The sequence below is a fragment of the Zonotrichia albicollis genome, chromosome Z (genome assembly GCF_047830755.1).
Source record: "Zonotrichia albicollis isolate bZonAlb1 chromosome Z, bZonAlb1.hap1, whole genome shotgun sequence".
NCBI classification, from domain to species: domain Eukaryota; kingdom Metazoa; phylum Chordata; class Aves; order Passeriformes; family Passerellidae; genus Zonotrichia; species Zonotrichia albicollis.
The window spans coordinates 47,129,764-47,149,031 of NC_133860.1; the positions used below are offsets into that span (position 1 = coordinate 47,129,764).

The following is a 19,268-nucleotide window of genomic DNA, read 5'->3' on the forward strand; positions in this document are numbered from 1 at the left end:
TCATGGAACGTGTCAATAGTGACAGGAACATGAACTGCTTGTGTTGGTGTAGAGTAAAAAGTTATCTTTAACACTGCATTGCAAAGGGTTTCTCATTGATTGCTGTATATCTGAACTTGCTTATACTTCTGCTCAGTTTTATTATCTATCAGTGACAAGAGCTATTCTTAATCTTATTTTCAATGGTGAATTTTTATCCCAATTTAAATCTTGATACCACCTTCAGTTTTCTTCCTTTTTGCTTGTTGGAGCAAGTCCCCCCAGTCTCAGTCACTGCTCTATCCTCAGTCACTACTCATCCACTAGCCATGTCCTGAATAATCTCTTTTCTCTCAGACACATGGTCTAACTCAGATTTCACTTATCAGATGCCAGCTTTCTCTTGATGTAATCCTGTCCAGACAGCAGACTACTTCGTTCCTTCCAGCAGGCAGAGTACCAATGAAATGAGTTTAGAACTGCAAATTGGGGGATGAAACTTTCATGTGCAGCACAGAACACACAGAAGATATTCCAATCTAAAAAATATCACACTTTCTTTTAACATTTTTACAATGAGATGCTGCAAAAGTGAAGTTTCCAAAAGAGAGATCTTTCTTTTTCAATAGACAGCAATGGTCTCTCTTGTTCAATCTCAATGTGTCCCACACGAACACACCATGTCTAGTTTGTCCATTGCAACACATCAACAGATTTGAAAAATTTACATCTATGACCAGGAAGGCCACTCCTGTTTCAAAAGAATTCTCATCTTTAGATATCCCTAAGAATTAAATATTTTAATGAAAAGAGCTGCTGTAGCCAACATTTTAGTAAAGGAATATTAGAGCAGTACTTACTCTGCCCATTTCTCGTAGCTTAGTGAGCATGACCACAATTGTAGAGTTATGCTCCCAGAGCATTCTCCAGAAGTCTTCAGTTGTTTCTGCTAAAGGACCCTGTGTAGCTATGTAAGCTTTTTGTTGTCTATGTTAACAAAAACAAACAAACAAACAAAAGTAGATTAACAGTATTATTTACAGTATTATTTTGGATCTATACTCATGTTCTTTGCTTATATGAAAACATTATCTGGAGGGAAAATGTATATACTGTTAATAATGAGCACACTAAAACCTTATTATGAGTGTTTAATCAAACTATGGCTTTTTATTTTTAGAACTTTGAGAGGAAAATTACTCTGTTAATATTATGATGTATGACTTTATCATTATTATTTAAATTTTAATGCAACTCTAATTGCTCAATTTTGTGTGCTGTAAAAAGCACTTAAGAAACACTTAGTTGTGCTGGTTCATTTTATAGAAATAACTGTCTAACAATCTATTAAGTTTAGGAATTATAGCATCAAGCAGTTTCTTTATTAACTTCATTTCAACAGTCTGATGCCTCCAGCAAAAGTAAGGCAGGAAGAAAATTTGGGAATGGAGTGTGAATTTCCAGGCCCTAATATCCAACTGGGGAAAGCTACCACCAAAATGTTAAAAGATTGCATCAACAGCTTTATAAGATGATGACCAGTTTGTGTTGCTCTTGCTTCTTCCAAGCAACAGCAATACCTTTGTGGGTGATAGTGGAGATGGAGTTTATTTTCAATTATGAGCTGAGGCTCAGAAAATTCACTCTGTGGATACGGATACTCAGGCACACCTAAACTATGGCAAACACAGGCAAATAATGCCATTTCCCTTTCATGTCTTTTTCAACCAGCTGCTTTAAGTCAGCTGAGGTCATACTGCTCCATGTTGTCATGAAGAGGCCAGTGGGCTGCACATCTGTTTATATACAAAAGGCCTTCATTGGTTAGATCAGGTCCTAGGCAGTGTCCCAAGTGTGGGTTATCACCTTAACACACAGAGTGTATCTCCTGTATCTTATTTCTAGATATCCTTTTAAGCAGAAAAACTGTGAAGATATAGGGGTCCAAATCATGAGCATGCTTGAAGTCTCATTAACTTTCAGCATGTAAAGCATACTGAGAGCTCTTAGTGGCTTAAACACAGGTTAAAATATAACATTTAAGATTCTATGTAATTTACAAAATTTTTCTATATTACATGGGGAAAAAATATAAACCCTTTAATAAATTTTTAAAAAAACATCCAATCAAATAAGCCCTGAACAGACAAAAAAATTACTGGATTTCTATTCTGTTCTGGTTTTTTCAAAATAATTACATAAACAATTCTGTAAACTCTTAAAACAGTAAAGATAAGAACACAACATGATTTGTACCTGTATCCATCAATGAAACTGGCATTAATATAATCAGAGCCTTCTACTCCTCGGATAGGCTGCAAGCATACCCTTGTGGATTCATATGGCATAATATTGACAAGGCGATTTTTGAATTTATTACATGGAAGATTGGCACTGATGAATCTTGAAGTGTGAGCCTTAGAGCTAGCAAGACGCTGTTGAAAACAAGTTAAAAGAATTAAGGCGAGGTATAACAAAGACAAGTGACACTATGAGGTTTTATACTTTCTGCTCAGTAGCCACTAATGAATAATTTCAACTTCAGATGCTTACTTTTCCATATTCTATTGCATTACCCAAATATTTGTAAAGCTTCTTTAACACCTTTTCAAAGTACAATGTCTGCTCCATTAGTGAGTGCATTTGGACAAATTTCCAGGATTAAATCACTACACAAACACATATTTCAAGATACAGTAACAATAAAGGAACAGCATGGTTAAATCAACGTCAACTGAATGGTTCTTATCCAGATATTTAATTTAAAATTTTAGTCTAAGGGTGTCTTTTATCTTCTGATTACTGGAAACAAGTGGTGGAGAACAGAGCAGCTTCAGTGTTAGATCATTTAGTTTTGGTTACCCACAACATAAAATGCCAGTACCTTGAATTCCAGTTCCATTCCTGTGACATTCTCGCCTGTTTCTATCTGTGTCAGCTTCTGGATATATGCATACAGGTTTCTGGCTGGCACTTCGGTATTTCCACATGTCACTGCTTCCAGCAGTGCATCATGGATAAAGATGTATTGGTCCTCAGTTTGAACCATGTAATTCCTCTGTGCTCTCATTAGAGTTACGTGGCCATAAATATCTACAGTCTTTTCATGCTTTATTCTCTCCAACATGGCATCTATCACAATGAAACAGCCAGTCCTGCCGACTCCAGCACTAAAAGAAATGAACACGGGAGAGAAAACATGGACTGTTTCATTCACTGTGCTTACTTTTACATCATTCAAGATTTAAACTTTTGTAATGCTGATTTAAATACCACATGTTTCTGAATGTGAACATCAGCTTTTATGAAAGAGGTTGGTGTCCTGAAATAAGTAAACTCCTTAAATATAAATTAAAAGCAATTGAGAACACAGAATGCTTTTATATGACACCTTTGTAACTTGCAGTTTGAGGTTTGACTATAACAGAAATAAAACACATTGCAACATGCTCTCAAGATTTATGTGCTTAAAAATGGAAATTACTGGAGATGATAAATACTCTAAGAATTCAAGCTTTATTTATAGCATGATTTCTAAGTCATTAAACGTGCTATTGTTGCTATTCTCTTTACAGAGGTAAATTCATTGGCAAACAATAATCTAACAGAAAATGTGTCTTACATATTTCTATCATACTTTGCTGGTCAACTTTCCACCCATCTCCCAACGCTGCTGATGGGAGTTCTATTAACACAGTTTGTTCTGTCCTCTGCTGTTTCCCGTGGCTAGGACATACTGTTAGTCTTTGCACAGACCCATGACTAGAGAGCTGTGCTAGCTGTAGGCTGGGGAAAATCCAACTGTTTGGATGCCAACTGCAGTGAACCAAATCAGAACACCTTTTTGTGTGATTGAACCTAATGAAGTCTTGTTGCAACTACTTGCATCATGTAGCTAAACTAAACTGAAGTTTAAAATGTGATGGGATTCGTACATTGTTTTTCTGTCCAGGATCACATCATGCCTGCAACAATGAATTACAGTCCCAGGCTTTCTAAATGCCTAACTTTTGTCAGTTAGTGACTGAAAATGAAACACATAGTATAGTAAGCAACAGTTTATAAACCCTCAGGACACTGAGATTAGCTAAATTAAGAATATTTAAGAACACTATGAACTGCAATCTTTTGAGTATAAATAGAAAGAAACAAAAATAATTATAATCAAGCTCCTAGAGGACAACTATAAAGCCAAAACTTCTCACAGTTTCTCTATTTTCAAGAGATATTAAATATTCTAAGTCCATCCTAAAACTGATAGGCAAGGTCAAACATTTATTTTTCCTATTTATTTATTCTTTCTTTCTTATTTCTTAAGAATCTCTGACAATTACCAGTAAAACTGATTTTCCTTATAACCAAATCAGAAGGAAGTACAAAATAGAAAGATATTTTATCCAACAAAAGGCAAGTTGTCTTTCTAAGACAGCAGATTTACATATTGTTAATCACGTGTTCTTGCCAAGGATTACTCCTCCAAGCAGCAGATTCCCTTCAAACAGCTGAGGACTTCTGCTAATAGACCAAACACATCAATCTCAACTTTCTTAGATGCCACTCTGACAAGAATTAACCTGTATTCCGAGTTAGAGAAAATTTACCTTTCAGTGATATTCATCAATGGAAATTGAAGAGAAGGAAAAAAAAAAAAAGAAAATTATAGTTATCCTAGCTCATTTACCTTGTATAATAAAAGCTCTGCATTTCAGGAAAACCCGTTGACATTAACATTGCTAAAAATCATGGAGAAAACCTTAAAAAGTTATCTCACTTTTGTGATTTTCTTTGGGCTTTTTTTTGTTCTTGTAATGGAAACCAACAGAAGTAGCACATGTTTGTATGTCAGATTGGTTTATACATTTAAACCATTCCTTCAATAATTACTTTTCACATTCAGTTTTTGTCAGTTTAGTAACCATGGGCCAAGCGAGAAAAATGAAAAGTTTGTCAGGGCAGAATTTTCTCAGTAATCTAGAATATGGTTCTTTTTCCTATAATGTATAATGTACATTTCCTATAATGTATTAAATTGCTGTTCCAACATCATGTTTATAACTGGATATGCCATTTTTCAGATGGAACATCAAAAAGGTCATTGGTACCTGCAGACCACAACTGCAAAACCCCAAGCCAGTTAAAAACTTGTGCCTTCAGCTGGACTGAACAATTTTCAGTTCTTTTCATGTCTTTTATTATAATTTATATATTTATTTTTTCCATGAGCAAACTCAAAGAGTGATAGCCATTAGTATACTCTAGCACAGAAGATATTTGCTAGTCTACAGAAATATGTAGAAGTTGTGAAGATCATGAAAGCAGATCCAAACACATTATTATTTCATGGTAAGGATGAAGGGGTGACACACTACATTTATGGAGACATTTGGGCTCCTGACACACATCTCGCTGGACCATATTATCCAGTGAGATTTTTACTCTTTTAAGGTGTTCACTACATTCTAGTTCTGCCCATTAGACTGATGTATGTCTACCAAACTACTCTTTTGGCTTTCCACATAAAAATGGAACCAGTGCTATGAAGGTGTTAACTCTTTGAAATGTGCCCTTCCTGCCCCCAATACCTTCTAATTCCAAACTACAATAGTTTATTATATAAAAGAAACTATCCTGCCCAAATTTTTTATCCCATTTCTCTTTCTCTTCCACTATTACACAGCCTTCTCAATATACTATGATGCACTGCTGGGAAGCCACACAGTTTGAATCTTCACTAATAAGCCACTGAACTGTATTAAAAAAAAATCTCTGTCTTTCATCTGCTAACCATGATAATTCAGCTAATAAGAATAATTTCTACTTTTTTTATTGGCTTTTCTGCCCTTTTGGTTTGCATCTTCTGATGTTGCTGTCAAAATTAGAATTTTTGTTTCAGTTAGTGAAAGAACTACTACATTTTCAATTTGAAAACCTAGATATCTGCTAAATAGACATGCCTATTGGGAAACTGTTGCTGCTTCAAATATTGTCATTTACAGTATTATAACATTTGCTTTCAATTTCTAAAATCATGACTGACTCAGTCCCATGAGTTGAAACATGCTTAATGTCCTGTGATGTAATACAGCTACAATTCAAAAAAGGAAAATGAAGAGGCATAAGGGGGACATTCTGAATTCAAATCACTGCATGGATGTGTTAAAGGTTGGCTTTTGTGATTAATTTGTAGCTGTTTAAATGATGACCCTTTACTGATACTTCAGTGATTTGGCAAAGGAAGGCAGTGTAATTACCAGTATTCACAGATCATTTAATTGGAAGCAAAGACAGTAAAATATGGAACAAAAATCATGTAGGACATCTTTGACTCATATCAGGGGAAAATTTTATTGAATATTACTGTTTCAGACTGAATGAAGATTGCATTTATAAACTGAAAGTACATTAAATTGGTTGTGATATGGGAAATATATAAAAAGATCTGGATTTTACTGAGGAACTTCTAACGATTGATTAGATTCTGATCCCATAGAAATTCTGTAGTAGTTCTGACAAGAGCGATATTTAGATTATTTTCCCATTTTGTGGTTAGCAAATTAGAACAGAGCAGAAAATCACCCCCCTGGAGAGGAAGCAGAAAAAAAAGGCCCTTATAAAACCAATGAACATCCTTTTGAAAAGAAACATCTGATCAAAATAACATAAAGACCTTGTGCAAAGACGTAAATTGAAATTTCATTTTAGAAGAGATACTGGATTGCTTCAAGAATTATACAGAAGCTTAAAAGAGACCTTTGAGAATTTATTGGCAGTGTATCGAAGTGTACAGTGACTTTCTTTCCCTCCCACTGTGGTTATGGTTGGATACCAGAGAACAAGAATGGTATTCAGCACTTAGATGCAGTGCTTTACCAAAGACTTCACTGACTGAATTTTCTTTATCCCTAGGCTATGCATGGAGGCAACCATATTTATCACTGAAGTCACATAAAATGTCTGAAAAAGAACATGGAATAAAGAAATTGGAAAACAGGAGAGTATTTCACCACAAGCAGAAAAGGTTCAGTCTAGAACTCTCCCTAGTTTTCATAGGTAGTAGACAAAAAACATGGGATAGTTACAACTCAAAAGCCAGTCAGATTTCTTTTTTCCTTTAAGAAAGGAAGCATTTTAATAAGATTTTTCATTTTAGTCATACGTTCTCAGAATTCTACTATTACCATAAATTCTTCAAGTGTAACTGCCCCAGATTCAAGCCCACATTTTTTTGTAATATGCACCTGCAAAAGTATAATAATGTTCAGGAAGTAAATTTGTTCTTCATCTAATCCCAAGTACAGCTCTGGAGAGATCAAGGATAAGGAGCTGTCTTATGAGATTGTACTGGAACACAAACAAACCCTCAAATATTAAAACACAGAGAATCAAAACTTCTAAAAATTTCTCTAACAAATCCCATGTATAGGAAATAATTGTTTACTAAAATAATTTTAAAAGGTGAATTTTTCCATGCAAGCTAAAAATGTAGCATTTGTAATGTTCAACAAAACAAAAAATTTAAGAGACCCTTCTAACAATGACATTCCATTAGAGCAGTTCAAATCCTCTCATCGATCATAAATTAATGTTACATACAGAAGATGAAACAAAAATTATTTGTTCTTTACTTGCCAAATAAGAATTGGGATCATGAAATGAAATTATGAGACTTTCAAACAAACAGGAAGTAATTTTTAAAGTAGTACATAATTAAATTGCGAAACACATTGTTACAGAATATCATGCATGACAAAAAAAAATTCAGAGAGGAAAGGATCAATTAAGGGTTATTAACCAGCATGTTACAGACACAACTTCCCCTACAGAAATCCTTTTATTAGATTTTGCTGGAATTTGGATAGGGATTCTGAAAAATAACATTCTAGACATGTTCTGGGAGAGAAACAGAAATGCACTGTGTAAATTTGGTGTCATGATCCTACATATTTATAAAAGGCATAAACATTCAATTTCCCAGCTGTAAAGCAGATCATCTTAGAACTCTTCTTTTGAATCAACATTTCAGCCACCAGGTACTTGACACCTTTGTTAACTATACCATTGAAAAGTCACACTCTTAATTATGATACTTGCTTCTTCTTTCTTGAAAGGGACAAATTATCATAATTCTTCTACCTGCTTTCCTGAAACCATGAACTGTTGGTGAAAAAAATCTCTTGTTGTCCTGCTTATGAGATGGAATAGCAGAAATTGTACATAACTGAGAAGTTCACTGACCTTATTTAATCTCTTATTTTTCTCATCATAGTTTTCCTTCAGAATTGATTGTTGATTCTATATAACAATACATGCCATAATCCTGCTTTTCATAGAGGATTTTTACATATACACTTTGCTTAATCACTGTATTATCTGATTTCTTCAATTACTCAGTCATATAAAGAAAAGACATTAAAATCAACTTTATTTCTCTGTACTATTTTATCTGTTTACAAGGATTTACTGCGATTTTTTTATTTCAAAATTAATTCAGTTCTCCTATATTCTCCTTCTTATCTTCCTACTTCTCTAAATACAATCTTATATATTAATGTACTGATTTCTGTATTTATCATCAGAGTAACTATCCTAAATATATCTTCTCTGTGATGTATGTTGAGTTTCAGTGTATACTTGCCTTCGTGACATTATGCATTCCACTAAAGAAAGAATGTTCTAAAATTGACTGAAATAGAGTTTAGAAAAAGAAAGTATTTTAAGGTTAATTTTAGAAACACATCTTACTGTGACTTGTTACCTTCAATTAAAGATAGATCTATCCCTGAACAGCTGTAGTAAATACAAAAAAAATGCAATTTCTGAGTAATTTAGCAGAGGAAGTACACTGTGATCCTACAGTCAATAAATAAAAGTGAAGATTACAGAACAGCAGAGAAATCAATGGACAGAAATTATGCTGCTTGCTGCTAACAATTATTTGTTCCTTTCTTTGCAGTTAACCTGCTTTGCATTCTCAGGGCGGAATGTTTTGAGAAGTAGCTTCATACTTTTGAATATTTCTTTCTGTGCTTTGATTACACTTTCATGGAGAAGAGCTATCAGCCTATCAGTGCAAGTAGCAGAAGGTGAACTGGTGCTATCTGGATAGCTGGAAGACCTTGAAAGTACTTGCCAGCCACTAAAATTACTCCGTTCCAGAGTCCTCTGGACCCTTCCCTGATTCTAGGTGTTTTGTATTCCTATTGTGGACAACAATTTCTTCTTTTGAAACTGTTGTCCACAATTTAACAGCAAATTTAACAGCAGCTTCCCCTGGGATTTTTTCTGGTTGGGTTTATGACAGATGGAACAGTGAAATGGTCTGAGGTTGTCACCCAGACACAGGACCTCATCAGGTAAGCATAAAGTAAAAGAAAGATGTTATCACCAGGACTCTTTACTCCACACTGGCTTTTTTGTGCTGTTTTGGTTTTGCAATACCAACCACAATTCAAAGCCCTAAATGAATCTGTGAACACTCTGAAAAGTTGGAAATAACCAGCAATTTAGTCCTGAACCTTGAAGCTGATATGACTGTAGTAGTAGACCTATTGTTTTGGATCTCTATCTCAGAATGTCTCTTCCTTTTCAATAGAAAATGATACACCTAGAGGATACATTCAGAGCATGAGACAAACTTGATGCTGTCACCTCTAGATCTGGTTTAAAATGAATTGGTTGCAAGACAGTATTAATGCAGTGAGATGCTTAACAGTAGAAAACAGAGTTAAAAAAGCTGAGGCTTCTCTGATGAGCTCTGAAGAGCTATGAAGCTCTGATGAGCTATGAAGACTAGTCTTGGTTTTTCTTAAATGAAGCAGTAAAAAAAATAAATACCCTTTATAATATTTGACAATACTCCACTGACTGCTGAAGAGCTTGGTACTCATTACAACAATTCTTAACCTCTGAAATCTTAATACCATCATGAATTCTCTGTAACACAGAAAATCAGGTTGTGAAAGGTTAATACCACAAAGCATTTCACATTTCTTAATCACAACTTGTCACTTAGAGGTTAGACACTAATCTCTTCCTTTTTTTTCAGGATTTTGAACTTATGTGCAAAAATTTTGGGCAAGTTAGAATGGAAATAATGGGAGTTTTAGCATAGACGTTTCAAGATAGCTGTAAAACAAGCTTGGATAGTGTTATGATGTTTTTAAAATTCAGGTGACAAAAAAATAGACATCACAATGCAGAATTTACTTGGAGCAGCAGTCACTGAGAAAATCTGATAAGTGATGAGACCCTGAATTAAGTCTAAAAGTATAAAAAAATGAAGAAAGATTAATATTCAGGGCAGAATACTGATTGGAAAGCCTCCATGAAAAGATAACAGGACTATTTTTAAAGCTGCATTTTACTTCTAGAGACGTGGGGAGAGGATTTAAAGAGACTTTCATGCTGATTACTTTAGATAAAAATACAGCCTGTTCGAAGTTAGCCAAACACACTGGGTAGCCAAGTTGATGCAATGTGTTCCAGCATACTCTGTGTCTATGGATATTCCGGAATTTAATGTAGGTACAGCTGGGAAATCTCAGAGATACCCCTTTCCAGAATTCAGCTATTGGGTTATAAAAATATTTTCACATTTCCTGCAGATGGCTGGATTATTTTCTTCACTCATAATTTTAATTCAGAATTCATTACGGACAGCTGCTGGCTCTGATAGAACCTAATTGCTCTTTTACTAGACTCAGCTGCAAGCAGTCAGATTTCCTTTTCCTTTGTAGAGTATATTATATATAAACATGGGTGGGGAGAAAAATAACCAATTAACTAAATACATATGGATAAAATGACTCACTAAGAGTGCTGATCAAATAATGTATCAAACTACAGCTTAGGTCAAAGGAAATTACAGGCCTTGTAGGACATGATAATATATATATGGAAATAATTATCAGCAGCAACATATTTGTAATTTGAGATAACACATGGAAAAGGCATTGCATTTGTTAAAAAAATCTTACAGACAATTATTACATTTTAATGAGGGGCAGGTTATTTTGCCCAGCGAAAAGTCATCAGTCTTCAGCAGAACTGCTCAATTGAAGCCATTTGTTGGCCAAATCAAAGTCAGGTCTCAGTATGTCCTCTGGGAAACTTAGAATAAAATGTGGCATAATCATGGAACTATTTTTACTGCCCTATCTCTTATTAAAAAAAAAAAGAAAAGAAAAGAAAAAAAATACCCAGAGAATAGTTACTTTTACTCAGGCTACCAAAAAAAGAGTACATCACAAAAGGAGGGAACAGAGACAACCAGCAAAAATGTCAGGGATGTGAGAACTCCCTTCCATCTCCCTCCACACAAGAAATACTGGAATGCATTACAATATTTTGATGGATATGAACTCAAGAAAAATTGTAGACATGTAAAACATGAAAAAAAAAAAAAAAACAACCTTTTATCCAAAGACATTTAGTGAAATAAAGGGACACACTCAAATTAAAAGTAAATAAATATCTTCCAATGTTATATGAGTGAAACTACTTTAAAAAGGAAAAGGATAGTTAATACTGCCTGGTTTTGTTCTTTGAAATGCCTGTACAATCATGAATATAAGCAAAAAAGTATCCACCAGTTTCTCTAGGTAGCTAGAGGAATAAAGGGGAAAATTGAAATTCTCATGAAGCAAGGCTAAACTAGTCACTAAATGCTTGCTGCTGGAGAGGAAACTTTACTGAAATATTGTTGACATTGGAGTTTTGTACTTTCCCCTAAATTTCTAACATTTGCCATTGTCAGAGACAGGATACTGGTCCAGACAGAACACTGATTCTATCTAGTAATAGCATTCGCTCTGTTCCTTTACAGATTTCTGACTGCTACCAGAAACAAATCTTGCCCTATGCAGTCACAGCAGCTTTTTAGGATTTCAAAAGATAATCCAGCCCTGAGTCACACCAGTGGGGAGTATAATCCCTGAACCATAGGCTAAGTGCCAACCAAATATGGCTTTATACACATATGACGGATTTAATCAAAGAGACCACAAGTAGGTGTTTTTCATGATTTGAATCTGCATGACAAAATATTCCTATTACTTGTTATTTACACGTTTTTGAATTTTAATAATGTTTTCAGTGATCATTTCTGAGTTTTAATGCTTATAAACAATGGAAGCATATACTGTACATACAGCAACTATAGTTCAGGTTTTAGGAAAGGCTTGTTTGCTATGAAAAACTGGTGTCTAACTGAAGACAAAACTTGAAGGGGGATCAGCATCAGTTTGCTTGTGTTTGACACTTCATGGAAGATTTACAGATAATATAGTACAGTATTTTCCTACTCTAAGAAAAAATCTATCAAGGCCAATTTTATAGGACCCTCCGTACCATCACATTAACTATGGTGTGTTAGTTCTTCTCATGCTCATACTCCCAGGTTTTCATAAGCAAGTGCCTAAATTTAATGAAAAAAAATTACATACCTAAGCTCATAAGAACACTGCTAAATTAGAAGATGAGTTCGAAAATACTATCTTTGGTATCAAGATGATTCTAACTAGTTACACTCAAATTTGAAACAGAGAAAAGAAAAGCCAGCATTACCCATCCATCTCTCTCTCTCAATCAGCATACAGATGGAGACACTACTTCTTGTCAGTGTGCTTGCCTGAACATATCCCAATAATTACATGAGAGGTCTTGCATGTTCAGCATAAAATATCCAGGGTCTTCAACTGTAAGGTTTCTGTAATCTGCATTTTCATGACCTTGAGAGTTTTATGGTGAAAATATGAAGGCAAATCCAAACTCCCTTCTACCAGTGACATCTCCTGTCCATCTGTCATTGATTATAAAATTACCAAGGAGTGTCTTATTATACCAATTTCTTCCATTTGGCCTTTATCAACTTTTCTTCTAGACTCTTTCTCTTTTTCCAGTAGATTCTGCAACTCTAACAATTGATCAAAGACAGAGAAACCATCCAAAATTTTCTAAATAAGTGAATCCAGTTCCATTTACTTAAACAGAGATCAAGCATCCAAGGCATAAACACTGCAAGCTTCATCCTGTATATATATATATATATATATATATATATATATATATATATGTTGAAATGAAATAACTTATAAGAATAAAGGTATGTGTAGAAATGAAACTAATGCCAGTCAGTTTTTCTGACTGCATAGTGAGAGTTGCTGAGACTATTAATACAGATGAAATATAACGAAAACCATGGACATTAATTTATTCCTATATTTTTATATTAAGAGGAACTAAATATCCTAAGCAACTAGACATCTTTTCAATATGGGATTCTTATAGCAATCTTATCCCTCTCTGTTTTCTATTAGTGAACAATGACTATGAGAAAAAACAATATTTATGAGACCTACCATGATCCACAGCTAACAGCAGAAGAGTAAATAGTGTTACAGTGTTTTTGTACAGGGATGACAGCCAGCACAGTTTAATACACAGTAGCAATTCAATAACTTCTGGATAAAGACATGTGGGTAAAATAAAGAAAATTTAAAATATTTATGATATTAAGATATTTGTCATACTAAAATGCTTTCACTGTCTTTTCCTCTCTAGAGCTTTCAGCTGTCCAAGGAAGTTAGGAAGGGTCCTGGATTGTTCTCAGGAGAGGGAAAGAGAAGAGATGAGGAAGATTCTAGTATTTTTCAGTCTTACTTGTGTTGTTTTTGAATATGTACTGGGGAGGTTTTTTTCCCTACCGTGAAAAAGGATAGGCAGTCATCTGCAACCTACTCACTGCAAGGATTAAAAAAATGAGCACTTGTAAGGCCTATGGCAAAAGAAGCAGTTCAAACTATACAGAAATGAAATAAAATAATCCACTGGAAAATCATTGCCTTTGATAAGTATATTTTTTTTCCTAAACATTCTATTTTTTATTCACATACACTGAACAAGAATTCTACTTTAGGAAATAGAATATCATATGGAGTTTTGTTATTTTTTGAAAATTATCTTGTTTTTCACTCTGCTAACTGGTTACGTTAGTGTAGTCAGACACAGATTTACTTAAAACTGTCACATCCCTCTAAACAGTCAAGTCTTTCTGTTAGCAATAGCAGCATTAGCAGTACCTGCCAAAGCTTGAAAAAGGGTCTTAGAGATATGCCCCTCGGTGCTGGTATTAAAAGAAAGACTCAAACCTATGGGATCGCACTAACATGTTAAGCTTTTAGCTAGTGTTACTGAACCAGCTACTGAAGTTTCTGTGATGTTTTGAAAACATAGTGGCATAAAATTCCAAACACCCTCCAGTACTGGTTTATGCGATCTGATTAGCACCTGTTTGCCTGCACTAATCCAACTTCAAACAAAAACGTGTTTTCCCTGCTATCATTAGACCACACATTAGTGTCTTACCAATGCAGAATCCTAGGATTTAAGCCTGCATTTTTCATTAAAGAAACAATTTTTTCTTGATCAGCTCTGCAAATTAGGGCAAGTGATGACGAAAGACCAGTGGGATTGCAGTATTACTCAACTGCTGTAGAAAGGGACTGAAAGGGTAATCTTAAAATATAACTGTAAATGAAAAAAAATAAATCTATGGGCATCAATTATTTCAGCCACCACAGAAAAATTTTCAGACAAGTTGCTCTAAATAAACCAACCAAGATTTTAACTCATTGTGTAAAGTACCTACAAATAAGAGTAAGTACTTAAACAAATAAGGGAATGATAAATTTCCTTTGTGGATTTTTTTTCTGTTGTTTTTGATTTTTGGGTTTTTTGTTTGTTTGTTTTTTACATTCAGCTTTAATTTATCTGCTTTTCTCTTTCAAATCTCACACTAAGAATAAGGATCATGGAACATTTAGCTCAACATTGACTGAGGCTCTACTGAACTGTCTTCCCTGGTAGATATGGACAGAAAACTTTATCTTTTTTCTAGGGAAAAGAGTAGAGTGGAATTATGCATTTATGTTATGACAACTACACCATTCATCGAGGTAGTTCTTACAAAATATCTGATTACTTAAATTAAAAAATCTGCATTTAGATTAGGCCTTGATGTTTCCCTTGGTGTTCCATAATTCTTTCAGCAATGATCTATTGCTGAAAGAATGATCTTTTTTCCCTTAAAATTAACATATCTGTTAATTTTGTGAATATGTTTTAGCTACCGTTTCCAGTAAAAATCCTGCCAACTTTTCTGCACAAGTGTGCTGGTTTTGGCTGGACTACAACTTATTTTCTTTCCAGACTTCTTGTCTCTGTTTCAGTGTGTGGTGCAGGAGCTCAGGGAAGGTGGGTGTGCATGGAAGGTTGGGAGGAGACACAGGTAACTCAAACTGATCAAAAGGGATGTTCTAGACCTTATGGCATCGTGCTTAACATATAAAGAGGGGTGAAGAAGAATGAAGGGAGAGACTTTTGGATTGATGGCATTTGTTTTCCCAAGTCATCATTATGAGTGATGCTCTCCTGGAGATGGCTGAACACCTGCCTGCTCATGGGAAGCACTGAATAAATGACTGAATTCCTTGTTTTGCTTTGCTTGTGTGTGCAGCATTTTCTTTCCCTACTAAACTGCTTTTATCTCAGCCCGTAAGTTTTCCAGCTTTTACTCTTTTGATTCTCTTCCCAATCCCTCTGTTATGGGAGTGAGTAAGCAGCTGTGTGGGGCTTGGCTGCTGGCAGAGGTTAAACCAGAGCAACAAGTAGGGCTTTGACTGGTAGAATGTCCATGGAATTCTCAACATGTTTTTGACTTCAATACTAGATTCAAGTTCAATACTGGACAGGCAATCAAACTGTTATCAAAAGCAGATGTCTAAATGACAAGCAAAGATGCCTGTTGTATACACATTAGTAATAAATAATTACCAATGTTTTGGAAATTCTGATTATATAATTCTGTATTTCTTTGCTGTTAGCACACAAATATTATTCAAAATATTTCCATTTGCATATCTTTGACATACATTTATCAGAAATCATCAAGTTTAGTAATGTAGAATGGTAGTATGTACATTCTCAGTTAATTTCACTAGATAGAACTTTGTTTTTTTGGTGGCTGTTATGTGAAAAGAGGGTATTCAATTATGTACTGGGTGGGTACTTCAGTAATCAGGTGTTTTCAGCTCAGACTTCTTCCCATTAAGCGCTCTGTAATTGTTAAATAAACTCTTCACACATTCAAAAACAATTTCCTAGGGACAGGATATTAAAATAGCTAACCAACAAATGAGGCTTTGATACAAGCTTGTCTGGGGTCACTCATCAACTGGGTCTCCATCTACCTTGATTCTCTATTGGACATTTAGCTGTACCCCAAAACCATGGAGCAAACTAGAAAACCATTTAATCCCTTAACATGAAATGGACTGAAAGACAACTGCTGGTCATTATTAAGGCAGATGGGTAGGAATGGAGTAAGGAAAATCCTAGGCTAAACCTTTCACTTGCAATACATACCGATAAATACAGAATAAACAGGGGGTTACTCTGTAAGCATCAAAACACAGACAGGTGGCTCTTGTGTTCCTCACCCACACAGGGTGAGAAATAAATTCTCCCTGTACTGTCAATAGCTTTGTTTTTCAGTTTCTATGGTTTAAAAGTTTGCAGAAAAAGACTTCCACCGATTCTTCAAGCCTACTCTTTCTTTTTATCAAACACATTTTGAAAGGAAGCTCCCATTCTGTTTATACTTCTGTAATGTGATTATTAGAATTTCCTGAGCTCTGATAGTTTGGTAGTTAGTGGAAGAAATATAAAAGAAGGTATTAGTGTTGTCTCAGATGGCTTAAAATTGCCACTATAAATCCTGTGTTCCTTCTAGAAACTAAACTCAGATTACTCCTTCAATGAGATATTGTTAAAAAGACTGTCTACCATAGGCAAAGGATATAAGATATGGTTCTGTATTGTATTGTTTGGCTCTAGTTAGAAAAATCTTAAGTACTTTTTAAATCTGGATGATGAAAAGGGGGAATTTTATGAAAAGGGATTTAGGTAGACCTAAACACAAAATGGGAGACAATAACAGACAAGATACAGAACAAGGACAAGAGGAATATTAAAAAGGATGCAGAGGCAGACTAGGGGCCAGGAAAGGAATCAATGAAAATCAAGACATTTTTCAAGAACAGAAAAATATCTCAATGGAAAACAGCAACTAGTAGAGGGCAGTAAAAGAAAATGCTTGGCGAAAATTAGAATGATAATTACTGTTAGAATTACAATCTTACTTCAGAGAAAATACTAAGAGAGGTAGGAACATATTTCATTAAATGGTTCAGCAATGTGATATCAACAATGAAATAAGTTTGATAAAATAATGGAATTGAAGGACACAACTAGAATATACTCAGAAGGGTCCAGAGAATAAGGATCAGTGCAGATGTGGAGAGAAAAAATTGATAAAAGTGTTAAATGACTTAGAATAGCCAAAGGAAAGATTGGAATGGAGAAACTTACAAAGTGAGCAACAGAGAAGAGAAGGAAAAAAATGGAAAGCAGATTCTAATTAAAAACTGGGTAATGTACAGAGTTTGTACTTAACCGTTTTAAATTCATTTTTTATAATGTGAAATGAAATGTTAATGCATGTCCGGTACTTCAAACCAAATAGGAAGAATTTTCATATTGCTGTATGAAAGACATATCCTTTAGCCTACAAATACTGTGGCGATGCTCTATAGCTCTTCCTCTTTTGATTTTTTGAACCAATTTAATAATCATAGAATCACAGAATAACCTGAGTTGGAAGGGACCCACAAGGATTACTGAAATCTGACTCCTGTCCCTGCACAAGACGGGCCCAACAAAATCATGTTGAACGTAAAATGATAAGGCAATACAAATCCCTGATTATTATGTTGCTACAGAATGCCTGAAAAGTGACACCTTAACATGACTGTAGTGAGAAACACTTTAGTTACTTCATTAGTCTATTAGTTGGATAGTCAACACATTACATGGAGGAGTTAATTAGCAGATTTATAAACTTTGGACTGTCCAGAACACTTGATGCTAAATGTCCAGCCTGTTTTAATTATACAGACATACCTTATATTTTTTCAGAAACCTGGTTACATTAATTCTGTTCATAGACAAATTGTTAGGAGTCAAGTTTAAAAACCTTACTAAAATAATAGGACATGTGAAATTCTGTCTTTTAGAGGTTAGGTTGTATGAAGTGACTGAAATCCTAATGTCTCTAGTAAGCATATATAAGGCAAAAAGCTTATATATAGCAGATTATGCTTACTGCAGATAAATTATTGATATATAAATCAATAGGAATTTGGGATTAAAAAAGTCCCTTGGGCATAAAATCATGCTACCTAACTTGACCACCACTTTTAATGAAATCTGCATGCAAAACTAATGACAAAGGGAAAATAATTGCCTTGTGCTTCATCAGTACCACTCAGTGATAACAAGCAATGCATTTTATTTCATCTTTTCCAATGACTAGCCATAAAAACTGATTTAATTTGCCTATTTTTCCATAGTGGTAATTTAGGCTATTATATGAAGAGATTTTCCAGAGTGGGAAAATTAATTTCTTCTATTAAGTTTGGTTTTGAGGTAGCATACAGCGTCTTCACTGTTGAGCAACTTTGGAGTATGCTATATATGGATGAAGCTAAAGAAGTTGTATCTGAGGAAATCTAAAATCCTAAACAATAACCAAAATGTTTTAAGACCCTGTAAATGCAAGCACAAAAATATGCCTTTCCATTCAAGAAACACTCAGCAAGCTTTATGAGTATATTTGTGTTGTTATTTATAATTATTCCACATTTTTAATCCTGGTGTTTAAATAAACATTTAATATCTGTGTTCCATGTTCTCTGGTATTTTGTAAACAGTCTGTGCCTTTCAACATTTAAGTTCTGCTTATTTTGTTTTCCTGTTGAATTTATTTTTATTATATTGTTTACAGGAGACTCTTTCAATCACTTTAAAAGTGTTTAAATTATCAGAGTCCATGGATGGGTTGCCAATATAAGAAGTCAGAACTAGACATGGCAGTATGCTGTAATTACTATTCCTCAGGTTTTGGGTGAACTGGTTTTCAAATATGCTAAGCATCTGTAACTGCAGAGATCCATATATAGCAGCTCTCAGCCTTACTAACTGAAGGTATTCCAAACTGAAGTTCACAAGAAATAGTGATCTTCGGAACTTGCTTTGAAAAGGGCTACATAGCAAGCTATACAATGTATGAAAATATAGCCCTGGAATGAGGGAACACATCTTGGAGTTCACTTCAATCAGAATTGGTATATATGTTCTGATAAAGTCCTTATCAACATGATTTTAAGGCTTTC

General features: G+C 34.5%; 1 protein-coding gene across 50 annotated transcripts in view; it reads right to left on the minus strand.

Annotated features, from left to right (window-relative positions):
- Positions 1-19,268, minus strand: part of PTPRD (protein tyrosine phosphatase receptor type D) — a 1,168,317-nt gene that overhangs the window by 15,163 nt on the left and 1,133,886 nt on the right. For all 50 annotated transcript variants that reach the window (XM_074533114.1, XM_074533153.1, XM_074533152.1 and 47 more), the window contains 3 exons: positions 2,864-3,149; positions 2,236-2,414; positions 840-966 (listed from right to left, as the gene is read on the minus strand). In XM_074533114.1, the coding sequence (XP_074389215.1) occupies positions 840-966; positions 2,236-2,414; positions 2,864-3,149 (592 nt within the window). The remainder of the gene's footprint in view (positions 1-839; positions 967-2,235; positions 2,415-2,863; positions 3,150-19,268) is intronic.